This window comes from Amblyomma maculatum, chromosome 4 (assembly GCF_055883805.1).
Source record: "Amblyomma maculatum isolate TAMU_Amacu chromosome 4, ASM5588380v1, whole genome shotgun sequence".
Lineage (NCBI taxonomy): Eukaryota > Metazoa > Arthropoda > Arachnida > Ixodida > Ixodidae > Amblyomma > Amblyomma maculatum.
The window spans coordinates 173859015-173873771 of NC_139347.1; the positions used below are offsets into that span (position 1 = coordinate 173859015).

General features: G+C 42.9%; 1 protein-coding gene across 1 annotated transcript in view; it reads right to left on the bottom strand.

The window, feature by feature from the left end:
- Positions 1-1151: 1151 nt before the first annotated feature.
- LOC146193512 (putative cytochrome P450 49a1) overlaps positions 1152-14757 on the bottom strand; it is a 107933-nt gene continuing 94327 nt past the window's right edge. Inside the window, exon 9 of the mRNA XM_084600570.1 lies at positions 1152-1273. Coding sequence (XP_084456696.1) covers positions 1154-1273 — 120 coding nt within the window. The 3' untranslated portion in view covers positions 1152-1153. The remainder of the gene's footprint in view (positions 1274-14757) is intronic.

The window sequence follows — 14757 nt, forward strand, 5'->3', positions numbered from 1 at the left end:
ATAGTGGCGCTAGTGTATAAAAGCGAAGTGCGAGAATAAACCGGGGTTCATTTCGTCGCTTGGGAGCTCGGTGTCTGGACTGCTTTCTCTGGCAGCGTTCCGGCGCGGGTGCAACGGCGCCCCCCCTGCCTGGGCTAACACGACAGGGGTGTGGAGGGAGGCATTTGCGCTGCAGTTGGTGCCGTAAGGCTGATGACGATGATTATGACTTCTTCTGTGCAAAGCGCCTCGTTACATACTGTTGGCGCAGAACGTGCGACACCTACTTATCGCTCCTCTGGAACCACTTAAATTCTGTACTGTTAGAGCAGTGTACAAAAGCGACGAAAGTAGTTCACGCAACTACCATTTTATGGCTGGCTGGTCTTGCTCTGCTGAAGTCTACCTAAATAAGGCAACGGCCATTCGGTTCGTCTGTGTATGCGTTGAAGTTCACCGGCATGGTTAGAGGTAGCGGCAGTGATTTATTTAGACACTACGCATAAATTAAAACTACAATTCTACAAATACACTTCTAACTCTGGTGACTAGTACTGATATTAAGCCAGGCACCTTCATTTTAAACAAGAACTAATGTTCGGTGCATGCAAAACCAAACACACATATGATGTCCTAGAAATAGGCTCTCCTCGATGTACGCTCAACGGTACTTGTTTCGATAGAGTACGCTTATAAGAAACGTTAGTGCAGTTGAAGTAGTGGCACGCTTTGTAGCCCGGCTGAAGCATAAAGGGTATAGAGTCGATGTAAAAATATTTTGTTCATAATAAGAAAGTATCAATTTTATTGGAAACTTACATCAGTGGCGCAATTTGTCTTTTAGTTTGTTAAGAATTATTGCGCACAGAGTAAACAATCCGAAATCTGAGGAATAGTTGAAGTTGCACAGCAACGTCAAGAGAATTCTCGGAACGTACACTGAAGGCAAGAAGAGTTCGAATGCTACATACCCCGAAGCTTGCGGAAGCACCGCTTCGTTGGCACGACGCTCACATGGCTTTTATGTACGTGATCTAGGCTTAGGAACCTCTGTATATAACGATGTCCTTTCTCATATGCAATATAAGCTCTGACGCCGCGTAAGAGAATGTGTCCACTATATTGGATTGTTCATTAAAGAAAATCACAAAGCTTGACAAATGTGCCTGCCATTCTAAGAAGGAACACCTCGTTCAAGAAATCTCAAATTGACTGCTTTTTCTGGCCTAGCAGTCATCATTGTCCAGAACCCGATGTCTCCGTGGTGGTTTTCTATTTTGTATCTCCTTAGAATCTGTAGGGAGAGAAAGTTTAAACAAGATCGAATAAGGTTCAATAGCAAAACTTAAGCTAAGAGCCCATTTAATTTAAAAAACCCGAAGCACAGTAAAAAATTACGTTCTTTTACAATTTCGGGACCGAGAAACATCGTACATATTTCGAATTAGTGCACAAGGTGACGTCAATAATTTTTTCATCTGCGCCTTAGCTTGGAGATATAAAGCTGATTTCGTTGAACTGATAGCGGTGAGTGTTCCTAAATGTTTCACAAATTTCCTTTGTACAGCCGCACGAAAGAATGAAACATTCTATAAACCATGTATCTTTCTTACGGGTTGGTAATACGATAGCACTGAAGTCTTTTTTTATCTCAGATGTCCTCTACTTGAAGGTCCCATTTTCTAATGGCCTTTATTTTGAAAGTGATCTATAATAAAAGACCGCTTTTTAAAATTAAAAATTAGCTGATTTTCCTTCCTTATCTTTGCCGCATGCAAGCAGCGTTTTAATTATTGACAGCTAAAGTTTTTTTAAGTACCAGTTTTCTTTCCTAACTTATTGTCATCTGGCACGTTGCTTTAAATAGGCGCTTTATGACGCCACGTTTGCATAGATGCCGGAGACAGGAGGTTTTAGGGGGTTTTTTTTGTTATACCGAGAAGTGCGATTCGACAGATGCGGTTAAAAACGCAGCGCACATCAGCGCTCCATCGGCTGCTGGGGCGAGACTCGGGCACCGCATGCTGCAGGAAGGCATTTCGAGATTCAAACATTAACCTCTCTTTATCCGCTACCGGTTATTACAGCTTTCGTGAGTTACGGACCTCATCTCTTTGCCTGGCTTTCTGCCCTGTTGAGATTTTGGTGGCGGCTATCAAGCGCTTTCATGAAACGCTTGTTTAAAAACCTCGAGTTTTTCCTGAAAAAAAAAAGGATTCTGATATCTGTGTAAGGTATTAGCTAGGTTCTGTAAATTAAAACAAGAAAATATTCACTAGCAATATCTTCAGCGTGTTTTGATGTTCCACATTTCCACACAACATTTCAAAGAGTCAATTGAGCCATAGACGTTAAGAAACCAATGAAAAGTATTTAAATTTGCGGCATACTTCTTGAGGAGCTTCACGCAACCAAAGAAAGTAACTCAGCTGGCAAGCGACCCAATTAATTTGGATGAGGTTCGAAGAAAGCACATAGCATTCAGACAGCGTGATAGGTGCGCTACGTTACCCTTAAACCACAGAGGTTCTTCGGTTCAAGATAGCAGAAGAGAAATTCTGGTGGGAGGCAAACGTTTGTTACAAAGACACCTTGTGATAGTTAAATTTGAGCTGTTTTATCAATCCGATACCAAGTAACGAAAAATAACCAATTAGCTGATAACCGAAATATACTCTTTGAAAACATTTGATTCGCTTAAAAGGCGAAAGGAATGTTTATATATATATATATATATATATATATATATATATATATATATATATATATATATATATATATATATATATATATATATATATATATATACACACATATGTATAATATCCAGTGGGTTTCAATGGGCCAGTTCACTGAATAAAGCAGAGCGTTACGATAGACTCAACTGCTCGTTTTCACGATTTGTTTTGTCGACAGTTTCGGGAATGGTATTCCCTACGTCAGAACAAGTTTACAATATCCAGTCTTGTTGGGTATTGTAAACTGGAAGACTGAATATTGTAAACTTGTCCTGAGGAAGGTTATACCATTCCCGAAACTGTCGACAAAATAAACTGTGAAATTGAACAGCCGCGTCTGTCGTAACCCTCTCTCTATGTATATATATGTGTGTGTGTGTTAAACAGATGATTGAAGCTGATTATTGAGAAGAGTGCAGAGGTGGGTGTGGTGGTTTGCGAGCATGTTGGGAACAGCTCTAACACAGGGTGGAGCGAGAAAACAACACAGGCGGTGTTAGCGACTGGCGTTTATTTTAGAAATACGGATGTACGTGCGCACACGCATACACGCGCGCATTTTATGTATGTGTGTGTGTTTATAGTGTCCCGGATAGCTTGGATAAAGGTTTTAAAAAATACGGGTTTCCGTAGCGTAGTGAAACAACTTCACAGATGTTCTGAGTCGCCTATACTTAACCTCCACTAATAATTTCGTTCGTTCAGGACAAATGTGGCGCAAAAGGGGTGCTTATGTCAGAGGAAAATTTCAGCTGATTGAAAGTGGAATAACAGTCTGGTGTCCAAATAAACTGTGAGTCCTTTTGCAGAAGGACATTTAGGGGATGTGCAAGGAGCGCTAAGCCAGGGATAAAGCTGCAGAAATACGACGACAGTCCAAAAAAACTCCGAAGACCTTTGACTGTACGCGGCTTTTCAAAGTCTCTAGCTGCAGCAAGCTTCTGCGGATCAGGTCCAATGACGTCCTTGTCCCCGAGAAAGCCAAGTACAAGAGCTTGTCGTTCTTCGTAGAGTCAATTCTCGGCATTTAAAATGAGTTCACCTTTGCCAACACAGTCAAGGAAGATTACAAGGTGTTCGTGGTGCTCTTCAAAAGTCTTGCCAAAGATGATAACACCATCCAAGTAACACATGCAAATATCCCATTTTAGGCCGCGAAGGACCGTATCCATGAAACGTTCTAACGTCACAGGCGCATTACACAAGCCGAACGACATTACATTAAATTCGAACAAGCTGTCAGGAGTCACGAATGCAGTCTTTTCTCTGTCGCACGGGTGCATCGGTATTTGCCAATATCCGGAGCGGAGATCAATGGGCGAGAAAAACAATGCAGAGCGCAGAGAGTCCACAGCGTCATCAATGCGTGGCAGTGGGTACACGTCCTTTTTCGTGACCGAATTCAAGCGAAGATAGTCAACGCAAAATCCACATGAATTGACTTTCGTTTTCAATAGTATTACGGGCGCGTCCCACGGACTGTAAAACTTACGAACCACTTCTTTCTACAGCATCTCCTACACTTGATCTTACATAATTTAACGCTCGGCTGAGGACACTCCATATAGTTTCTGCCTGATGGGATTGGCATATCCAGTCTTAATTGGATGTTGCATACGATAGTCTGGCAAAAATGAAAGAGATCCTGTCCTGGCAACATCAAACACAGAAGCACTTGGCACGAGAACGTGCTTCAGTGCACGTCGATCGGTAGAGGATAACGACTTGCTGATCATCACCCCTAACTCGTAATAATAGTCAGCCGTCTTGGCTGAAGGTCGGGAACAATCAGAAAAGGACGGGAAGCTTCGGTAGCATAATGTTCAAATCTTACGAGCTTAGATGGCATCGGTACCAATGTACCGATGCCATGCTCGCATACGCAAGATCTACTGTGCTTGGAAGACGTGCACAATAAGACAGTAAATGAAATAAAAATAAATGCTACCGTCGAGACGGCGATTTCAGACGAGTATTCTATATCGTCCGCAGCATCGCTGTTGTTCGACGCATGGTTGCCTAAAGTCGGGCAATAAAAATTGCTCACAAGAATTTTTTAGAGTCAGCATTCTTGGTGCTCTTCCATGCATATGCCGGTAATCAAGGCGTTTAACAATATGCATGCATTCCAGTAATCTGTTAAGTCGGTGTTAAAAGGATTGCCCAAGAAGTGTTTATCATCAATTCACTTAAGTTTTTTATGCCATCAATTGCGGCAGGTAGCTGTCGCCAGGTTAGGTTTTGGGTACAAACACGGTGACTCAGTGATAGCGTGCTCGCTTGCTTGTCCGAAGCATGAGGGTTCAAGCTCAATTATGGCGGCCGTATTTCGATGCGGTATCAGCGTGCGTTGAACACCCCGAGAGTAAGAAATTTCAGAGCATTTCACTCTGGCTCCTCTCACAGCCTGAATCGCTCTACAGTGTAACACTTTATGTAATAAAAACCAACAAACCGGCTATTTTTTGAGGATTGTTTCGTTTTCTTCTCAATGATACTTATTATGCATTCAAGTTAATAAAAAAGCAGTTCGGTAGTGCACCCTGGGAGACCTGCAGAAAAGCACGTCTTTTTTTCAAAAAAGTAAACTTGATTGAGTGAAGCGGCATGTGAGCTGGTCTAGTTTTCTTGTATGTTCATCTTCAAAATGGGGCAACTGCACAGGCTGCACTGTAAAAACAAAAACACCTTATTAGGTGTTTTCGCATGTCTATAACTAACACCCATGCACCCTTGAAAAAAAGTGGCTTCAGAGTGCCAGTACACCCTCAAAAATGGTGCTTCGGTTGGTCATAACACCCTTCTATGGGGCCAATGCACTGGGGTGTTTTCATCACCTTTACACCCTATTGCAGGGTGGAAGCAGTGGCATTGCACCCTTACACCCCTTGATAAAAATCAGTGCCGATAACGTCCATATATTGCATTCCCTAATTAGGGATTACTTTTGCCACTACACGTTCCTTAATGCTTTTCCTATGTGCACATTTGCAATCAAGCTTAATGGTATTCCTTTTAACCACCTGTAATGCCAAATGTGCATGTAAAGAGATGCTGCATGCCATTATTTTGACATCTCGAATGGCCCATGCCAGTATGATTGTTTTTTTCACATTCACAGAGCATGTTACAAAAAAAATGTCACACAGAAGGAAACTGGAAGTCTTTTATTCGGCATAGAAGGGTCAGGGTTTGGGCTAGTGGGTGCTCGGGTGCTGGTGGAGGGAGGGGGGGGGCAGGGGGGCACTTGTGTTCTGTTTCTTCATTGATGCGCGCTATGGAACCTCATTTATTTAACAATACTGCCACTCTCCACCGAGAGCCTAGCAGACGGGCAAAAACATACATGGTATGTACGTAAATACTTCAAAAAATGAAAAAAGCAAAACAGTTCCAACAAATGCAGACAAGAAAGTATACAACTTTTTTCAAAAACAGAACCGAACAATGAACACAACAGCATGGTGACATTTCTTAATAAACAACAACAAAACTTTTAGTCGTATGCAACAATAATCGCAGTACACAATATTAATCCTATGCTTTGTCAGTGTCAACGCGTGCGCTTGCATAAAATTCGGCCTTAAGCGATGAAATAAAGCGTCGTGCAGCGCATCTTGGCTTCGACACGCAGACGTCCAAAAAGGGGTGCTCTATAAAGCAGCACAAATTGTCGGACCCCTTGTCATATGTCAGATTGAACAGCCAAAATCGACCCATTATTGGAACAATACCCTAAATAGAGTCGATGACTCGAAGAAGCTTCCGCTGCTGAATGAAGGAGAAATGCTCTTCAACTTCTTTGATGCTGCTCCCAGTATATGCGACGCACGGCGTGGCAGGCTTTTCTTCCTGTTCCTTGATAAATTTGTGAAAGAAGTGCATAACAGAGCAGCTGTATAAATATGCACTGCACCTCGCAAAAAGCAAATTCAACATATTTTCTACTCTATATTTAGAATACGCCAATGCCCCTTTAGTGTACAGCAGTGTGCTGGAAAAGGGCCCTATCGGAAACCACTGGTGGTTATCTCACAATTAACAATGCAGAGTATACTGTTATGGTTGGTTCAGGAGGCACAAAGCCAGAAGTCTGATCAAGTCATAAATGAGAGCACATAAGGTCAACCCATTTTTATTCATGCAGCATGCTGTTGCATGGTAATTTTAGATTATGCAAGCTATTTTATAAAAAAAAATGGCTACACTCATCAAAAGCACCTGGATTAGAGAACTTCTATGCTGCCCCACGAATTTTTCATTTCACATGAACTGGAATGAATTATGACAGTTAAAAATGTAAAGAATAAACAGCACTGGAGCACGGTGCTTACTACTAAAATATTAACAGCTGGCTCAATTGAAGGCTTCACACAAGGCCTACAACATACCCTTCACTGGCCAAGTAGATACTGCAGAACCAAACAAAAAAAAAACGTGGAAAGAGCATACTTAGTGATGGGGCACTACAAAAAAAAAATCAAAGTGCATGTAATACATAACACATAATGCATTTCTGAACTTCTGCACGTCTTCTTGTGCTAAGTATGAACCAGCCAAGCCCTAGGGCATCGCAATGCTTCCTGAAGTGTTTACATTTAAGGTTTAGTAACAAGGAAAAAGTGTTCTCGCTGCTCTATGTGGCAGTTCTGAAACTTCATCACACATTATCCATTGAAACTGTACACTCGAGCTTTGAGTTGAGCGACAATTACATGTGCAACAGCAGAGCATTACCAAACAACCAATTAGCAGAAGCTCTAAAAAATGTCAACACTGAAGCATGGTATGTTAAAACATTTTCCACGCATAGCACATTGTATGCATAGACATCCAGAACATCAGTGGTGAGCCTCAAGAGGCGGCAGGAAGCTCAAGTGTTCAAGAAGTTGTAATCGTTATAGCGGCAGGCAGTCTGAGCACTTTGAAATACTAAAGGTTAGAATACTAAAAATATGTTGACTAACTTGAAATGCAAAAATAACAATTTGGATTTATTGAGAATGTTTACTATAAATGAGAATGTCTATGACAGTGCCACATGGTTATGCATGAAATGTTAGCATCTGTAGTTGAAGGCATTATATTTATACAGCACGAACCTTGAAACACAGCAGTATTTTCTCCCAACCAACGTGGTAAATCTAATCTCAGAAGAATTAAAATTGCTAGCAAATTACAGCATTTTTTTAAAACAACTATTAAACTGCATTACCCACCTTCAGAAGCCTGTAGGATAAGACAATGTGGCAAATATTTCTTTTGAAGCAGTCTCAGATTATATATTCCAGACATTAGGAACATGTTAGGTAATAGCATGCATGAGCAGGTTGAGAGACCCCTTTCCAGCAAATGCTAAACCCCACCAAGCTGCCTGCAAGAGCCATCTGATAAAGCACTGCTGGTCCACTGCAGCAGAGTGCTTAGTCAAATGGCACACTGCACCAATCTTGACATTACCAGTGCTTCATCAGGTGACTCTTGTATACAATACGACGTGGTAAGCATGTGATGGCAGGAGTCTCTTAAAAGTGCTTTTGATTGTACTTACAGTGCAAATAATCCTTTTCTCAGCAAAGAATTCACAGTTGTGATAAAAACTTGTGTAGTATTTCTATTTGAATTATGAATCACTAATACATATTACAAGTTAGACTGTAAACCATTTTAGAAACAAAGAAAATTCGCTAATAATGTCGGTTTCAAGTAGGCTTCCTGAATATTCAAATGAGAAAGAGAAAACTTACAAATGATACAAACAACATCCAGAGCTCCCGGCTGGTTCCCAATGTTTGCCAAGAGTTGCAGAATGCATACTGTCTGTACATCTACAATAGAAATAAGCAACACAACAATGGTGTACCTCCCTGCAGGTAAAAAGAGACAGCCGAGTTTTGAGGCGATAATTTATTGTCTAATTTAGGAAGGCAAATAAACAAAATTGAAAACATGTAGAGGCACGCAAACTGAAAGCCAAACATCTGACAGCAAAAATTAGCAAAGCTTGTGAAGATTTGAATCAGGTATCACATAATTCTCTGCTACTAGTTGAACAGATTCGAAAAGGCTGCACCATTACAATGGAGAAGAACAATAGGCAATTTAAATTTAGCTAATGCGAAAATTTTTACATATGAAGAAATGCACAGGCTAGTTATGGTTTTATTATTCTTTCTGATGCTCAGCATTGTTCTTAGTATATCTATAAGGCAATGCAAAATGGCAATAATGTAGGCATTTAGCGAAAAACTGCCAATTAGATAGCACATACAGCAAACAGAAGGAAACAGCTTAATACTTACGCTTCTTTCTCCTTTCACGCATTCCCTCAGAACATACTTCGAGCACCCGGGCAATGTCCTTTCTTCTTGCACGAATGGTGTCCTTCAAAACCAAGACATGTGTCTTGTTAGGGCCAATTTCAACTGCCTCTTTGCCGTCCTTCTTGATCAGCATGTTGACGTCATGTAAGAACTGCAAGTTTGTGTGAATGGTAGCCATAAAGAATTCATTTTACTGAATGTTTCAAGTAACTGAATATTAAAAATCATTGTACACAAGCTAAGGCAATTGATGCCTTTGTACATATCTGAAAAAAAAAAAAAGAACTGGCATTAGCAAACAGCAAATACAAATATTTACTAAGGTTAGAAAACTGAAAAAACCATCAGTATTTTGCCACTCATCGCCAAACTGCAAGCAATATTAAGGAAAGTCTAATATAAAAAATAACAAAGCAAAAATTATGATCCTCCTTCCCTCAACTTGGCACACGGCTGAATGGCAATAAAATATGTAATATATCTCTAAACTAAGGGTCCCCGCTCAGCTTTAAAAAGTAGGCTTCAATACTTAGAGACAATCTACAGACATGCAGCGTTAGCATATGAAAGTCAAATTGTTTTCTGGGCCCTTTAAATCAGTAAACTCCTTTCAACACATACATTACAAATTTTTTAATAACAGTAAGTCACAAATTTGCCTGCAATATGCGCACTGTGATGAGCAAAGAAGGCAAACATATGCGACTAAGTCTATGATAACCGCTTCATGTGTACATTTAAGCAAAAGACAAAAAAAAAGTAAACATCTGGTCAGAATCAAACTCTGTAATAGCAACATCCGGTACAATATTTGGCCACATAACTCAAGCTGTCGACCTCTACTTGAATGCTGAGGCATCAGCATCGAATATCCATTTATTCTAGTCTAAAGACACTACAAAAATCAAGTAATGCGGTCAAACAGTTATGTTGAAATGTGACCACAAAAATAATGAAAACTGGATGGTTTGAACCACATCAGCTGACTTAGCACGTGTACAAGTGCCTTAATTGAAGTCTTGCTGAAAATAAAATACGTACCTAAATGATTCTTCGAGAGCGAAAGTGAACGCCATAACAAAAGCAGCATAATAAAAATGCAAATTCACACTCCATGCAACCGCAAAATATGAGCCCCGTAAAATGAAAAATGCTCCCATTGTGATTAAAAAAGGCAAATCCAGAGGCGGGGAAGTTAACATAGGCTGATGATAGCGGCATATAGTTTACGCAGCTTGGAATAAACTATTATGCAACCAGGCCGGCCGACCAGCGCACTTCGATGCCGAGAGCACGATCGCAGAGGCGTGCCGCGCTGAACGGCCGCCGAGAACGAACATAGCCTCCTCGAACAAAAAGTTTAAACAGAAGGGCTGCGGGAGGACGCTCCCCGAGCAGCAGGACGGTGCGCGCCTATGCTCAGAGTAAATAAAAAAAAAAAAAGGGGGGGGGGGGGTCGCAGCGCTCCGAGTGAAAGATGACGACGAAGCATGAAAGAGGTTTCAGGAGAGCGAGCGCGAAGTGTAAGAGATAAGGGAGGAGGGAGGAGGGGGGAGTCGAGAGTGCTAGGAGAATTAAGGTAGTACGCCAACATGACCTTGCCGCACGAACGGAAACGGTAGAACAAAACCGAGTCGTTGCGAACTGAGCGCAAGTATCAAACTGTCAAGAAACGAAAATCGTTTCGTGAACCTCCTGCGCGTACAGAATGCAAGGAAACGTAGCACATACATTATTTCTGTTCAAGAAAGTTGAGACTGATGTTCTTGCGCGAAATCTGCGTAACTCGCCACGACATCTACCACATGTGCGATGTCATTTTGGCAGCCAGGTGAAAACAAGCGCGTGTCTCACGTTTTCATTTCAATTCTGGAGCGTTCCGGCACAAAAAGACACAGAATGCAGCAATCCGGTAGGACACTGTTCCCACAAAGCGCAATATGCGTGAGAATAGGCTTACCTGTACAGACGATTGCGTCAGCCGCAAAGTACGCTGTCCGCCTTCGTATCACCGGCACCGAACCAACCAGTGCGATTTCAGCGCGAGTGCAATGTAGTCGGCGCATATACCTCTTAGTCACGCAGAAAAAAAAATCGTCCATGCCTTTTTCTTTCGAACATCTCAAACATAAAGCGGTGCAGCAGTCCTTCGGCCTGAGCAAAGCAAAAAGAAGCCCGGACACTTGCCGACACGATAAATGCCCGTTTGCGTTAAACACCACATGTAGAAGGCACTTCACAAGCGTACACACTTCTGAACACATATGCATGGGAAATGCAACACATTTCACGAGGGTACACAATCGAAGAAGCACATTCAGCATTCGCCGAAACGTGGTCGAAACGCACCCCACAATGCTAGCGGCCATATTGTGAAATTTGAAAAGAGCGTTCGTAGCTACCGGCAGCCTCCTGGCGGTGAAATTTTCTTTCAGTTTCTGTTTCATTTTTAGAAAGCACTCGTGTGTAATTTTAATTTTAGCGTTATTTTTGGTGCTTTATTTAGGTGTTGGGTTATATTAGCAGTGCCGCTTGTGTATAAAAGGCTACGAAGTTACGCAGCCATATACCCCCAGCATGTTAGGTGATATTGCTTGCCCGTAACACCCTAAGGCATATTCTCCAACCAAAGCACCCCTTTGGCATGCAAGAGGTGATTTAGAATGGCACGAACACCCTAGACTCAGGGTGTAAGTGTGTTTTGATTCAGACAAATGCCCAAAAAGGTGTTTTTGTTTTTACAGTGTGTTCCTTATTATACTCCCTTGAAACAAGCCTGAGCGCCTCCTGTCCGATGCTGCTTCAGTATTCTGTGTTTCAGGGCGCAGTCACTAAATTTCCAAGATGAGTCTATATCGCTGCTTTTCCCATGCTTCGCAACAATGAGATAAATCAAATACCATATGTTCAGTCACGTGCAATAAAGTAGATGAGTCTAAGTCATCAGTGTCGTCATCCGTTTCTTCAGATAAAGTTATGACCCTCCAGATCTGACATTATAACCTTAAATGTGTGTGAGCAACGAGCATCGCATACCCAATATCATGACGTGTGTGAAATCCAGCTTTCGTGACTACACTTGAGCAATTAGTAATTAGGTTCTTAACTTTTTTGCCATACACGCAGTGGCTGTTCTGCAGCAATTGTTGAGAAAAGCTGGGTTTAGTGAACTGTGAGCGGAAAAATTATACAGTTTCAGCTATCCTTGAACATAGTCAAGAGTATTAGCGATATGCTCGCTAGACATTCACTGCGCTGCCACTTCGATCTTGGCTTGATTCCGAGCTTGGTAAGCTTCTCGGCAACGGGCCACTCTGTCTACACGTTGTAGGCAGCCTGTTCGCCACTGCTGCGGTATCTGTCTTAAGCGAGAATGGCTTCCTCTATGGCACGCCTCCTCTTTTATATCGAGAGATACATTACGCCAGGTTTTTCGAGCAGTCAGAATGCATGCGCCGCCACGAAACGTTTGGCAGCAGCTGCCAACTTGGGCCTCCTTCTTATGAGAGTATAATATTGGGAACCAGCGTTCAGGTGCACTTGCATTCACGTTAAACCTAGACCACGCCGGCGCATTTACATGGCTTAGTTGAAGGGGTGCTTTATGTATGTGAGTTGGTAGCCTCCACTGTCGCGCCATACCCTTAAAGGTGGAGTTTAAGTGTCCTGGATGGATAGATGGAATATAGGAGCGTCCCCTTTGAAACGGGGTGGTAGCAGTAGCTATCATGCTCATTTCCTCCATAATTTTTGTCACGCCACCTGGTGGAATCGCCCAGCATTACGCTCGCGGTCTTTGCCGCACATGCCCAGATGATGCATGTGATGCCGCATTTACCTAGGTTAAATGAAGGAGCGACGCATAAAAAACTTCATGAACATGACGATGTTCTCGGCACAGCACGAGAGTGCGTTGCAGTTGGAACTTCATAAGACGACGATGCTTGCTTTAAAACGCGGCAGTTGTACACTTATACGTATCGTGACCATCTGTGTTATCTCAGTCAAACATGGCTGATGGTTCTTCTGTGAATATTATATATTTTGAGTAAATAGATAAAACGCAGTGACAGCATAATGGTCGCGTGGCTGGTCTAGGGGCGCTAACTTGTTTGCTCAGGCACGGGTTCAAAACTCATCCGCAGCAATGTTTTCTTCGCCTGTTTTTCTCACATTTTCCTTACAACCGAGGACACGTGGTATACACTGTTGATATGGGGTGGATTTGCGCTGCTGCCTTGTCGACCACCATTTTTACACATGAGCCAACGTTCTAAATTCTGCAAATAAAGGAGCACTTCGATTTAGAAACTCAACAGACGGCATCCATTCTCTCACAGGGAAAGTAACAATTAAAGAACTCCTTTCTAGCCACCCAATTAGTCCTTAATCGCTGCCTGACGACTGGGAGCAAAACTTAATAAGTTTTTGTGTACTAAAAACTCGCATTTATTTATTTGCTTGGATCTCTTCGGAGCAGGGGGAGGGGCAATACAGAAGAGAGTGAAATGCATGAGAAAATATTATATTGATACGTGGCGACAAGGTTAGTTCGAGAACGCAACGGCTGATAACTTAAGTGAATGTTCGGGTAGGCGCCAACCTTCTCGTAGCACCAGCTACCGTTGCTACAGCTTCGTCTTCCTTCCGCGTCACTGTTGTTGATCGTCGTCTTCTTCAACATCTAGCGATGCTGGGCTTATATGTAACATTACCCCCCACGAAAGGCACAGTCCCGGTGCGCATTATTTCTAACTACTGCAGGTGTAGTACGGCTTCATTCAGGCGACATTAACGATCTTGGTACGTGGCATAGCGGACTGTTACGGTGGATACACAGGGGTGACTTCGTATGTCACAGAAGTGACTGGCCGTAAAACACGGTAGGGTCCTGCGTAGGGTGGCAAGAGCTTCTAACACAGCCCAACTTTACGAGCGGGAGACCAGAGCAAGACGAGAGAGCTCGGAGAGTGGTGGACGTCCCGGTGACGAGAATCATGGCGGTGTTTCTGAGAATTTTGGGAGGAAGCTAGTCGGCAGCGAACAATAACACGGGCTGCGTCAGTTCGAGATATGGCGTCACGAACATAGTAACTGGCATTAACTGTGGGAGGCAGTATGCTGTCAAACGGAAGGGGAAGGTCACGGCTGAATAGAAGATAGAAGGGTGAGTAGCCAATTGTGTCGTGACGGGAGGAATTATATGCGAACGTTACAAACGGCAAAGTAACATCCCAGTCACGGTGATCATCCGATACATACATTGACAACATATCCGTGAGAATGCGGTTGAGGCGTTCGGTGAGGCCTTTCGTTTGTGGATGGTAAGCGGTGGTGAAATAGTGCTTAATGAAGCAGTATCGGAGAATTTCTTCGACTACTCGAGCAAGAAAGCAACAGCCACGGTCAGAGAGCAGCTGGCGTGGAGCACCATGGAGCAGGATGACGTCGTGGAGAAGAAACGCAGCCACGTCAGTTGCACAGCTGGTGGGTATCGCTCGGGTGACAGCGTAGCGCGTAGTATAATCCGTGGCCACCGCAGTTCATTTATTACCCGACGAAGAGAGTGGGAAAGGCCCGAGGAGATCAATGGCCAACTCGGAAAAACGGCTCTACTGGAATGTCGATTGGCTGCAGGTATCCAGCCGGAACTACCGAGGGCTTCTTCCGTCGCTTACACCGGTCACCAGAAGCCACGTAACGACGAACAGAGCGGT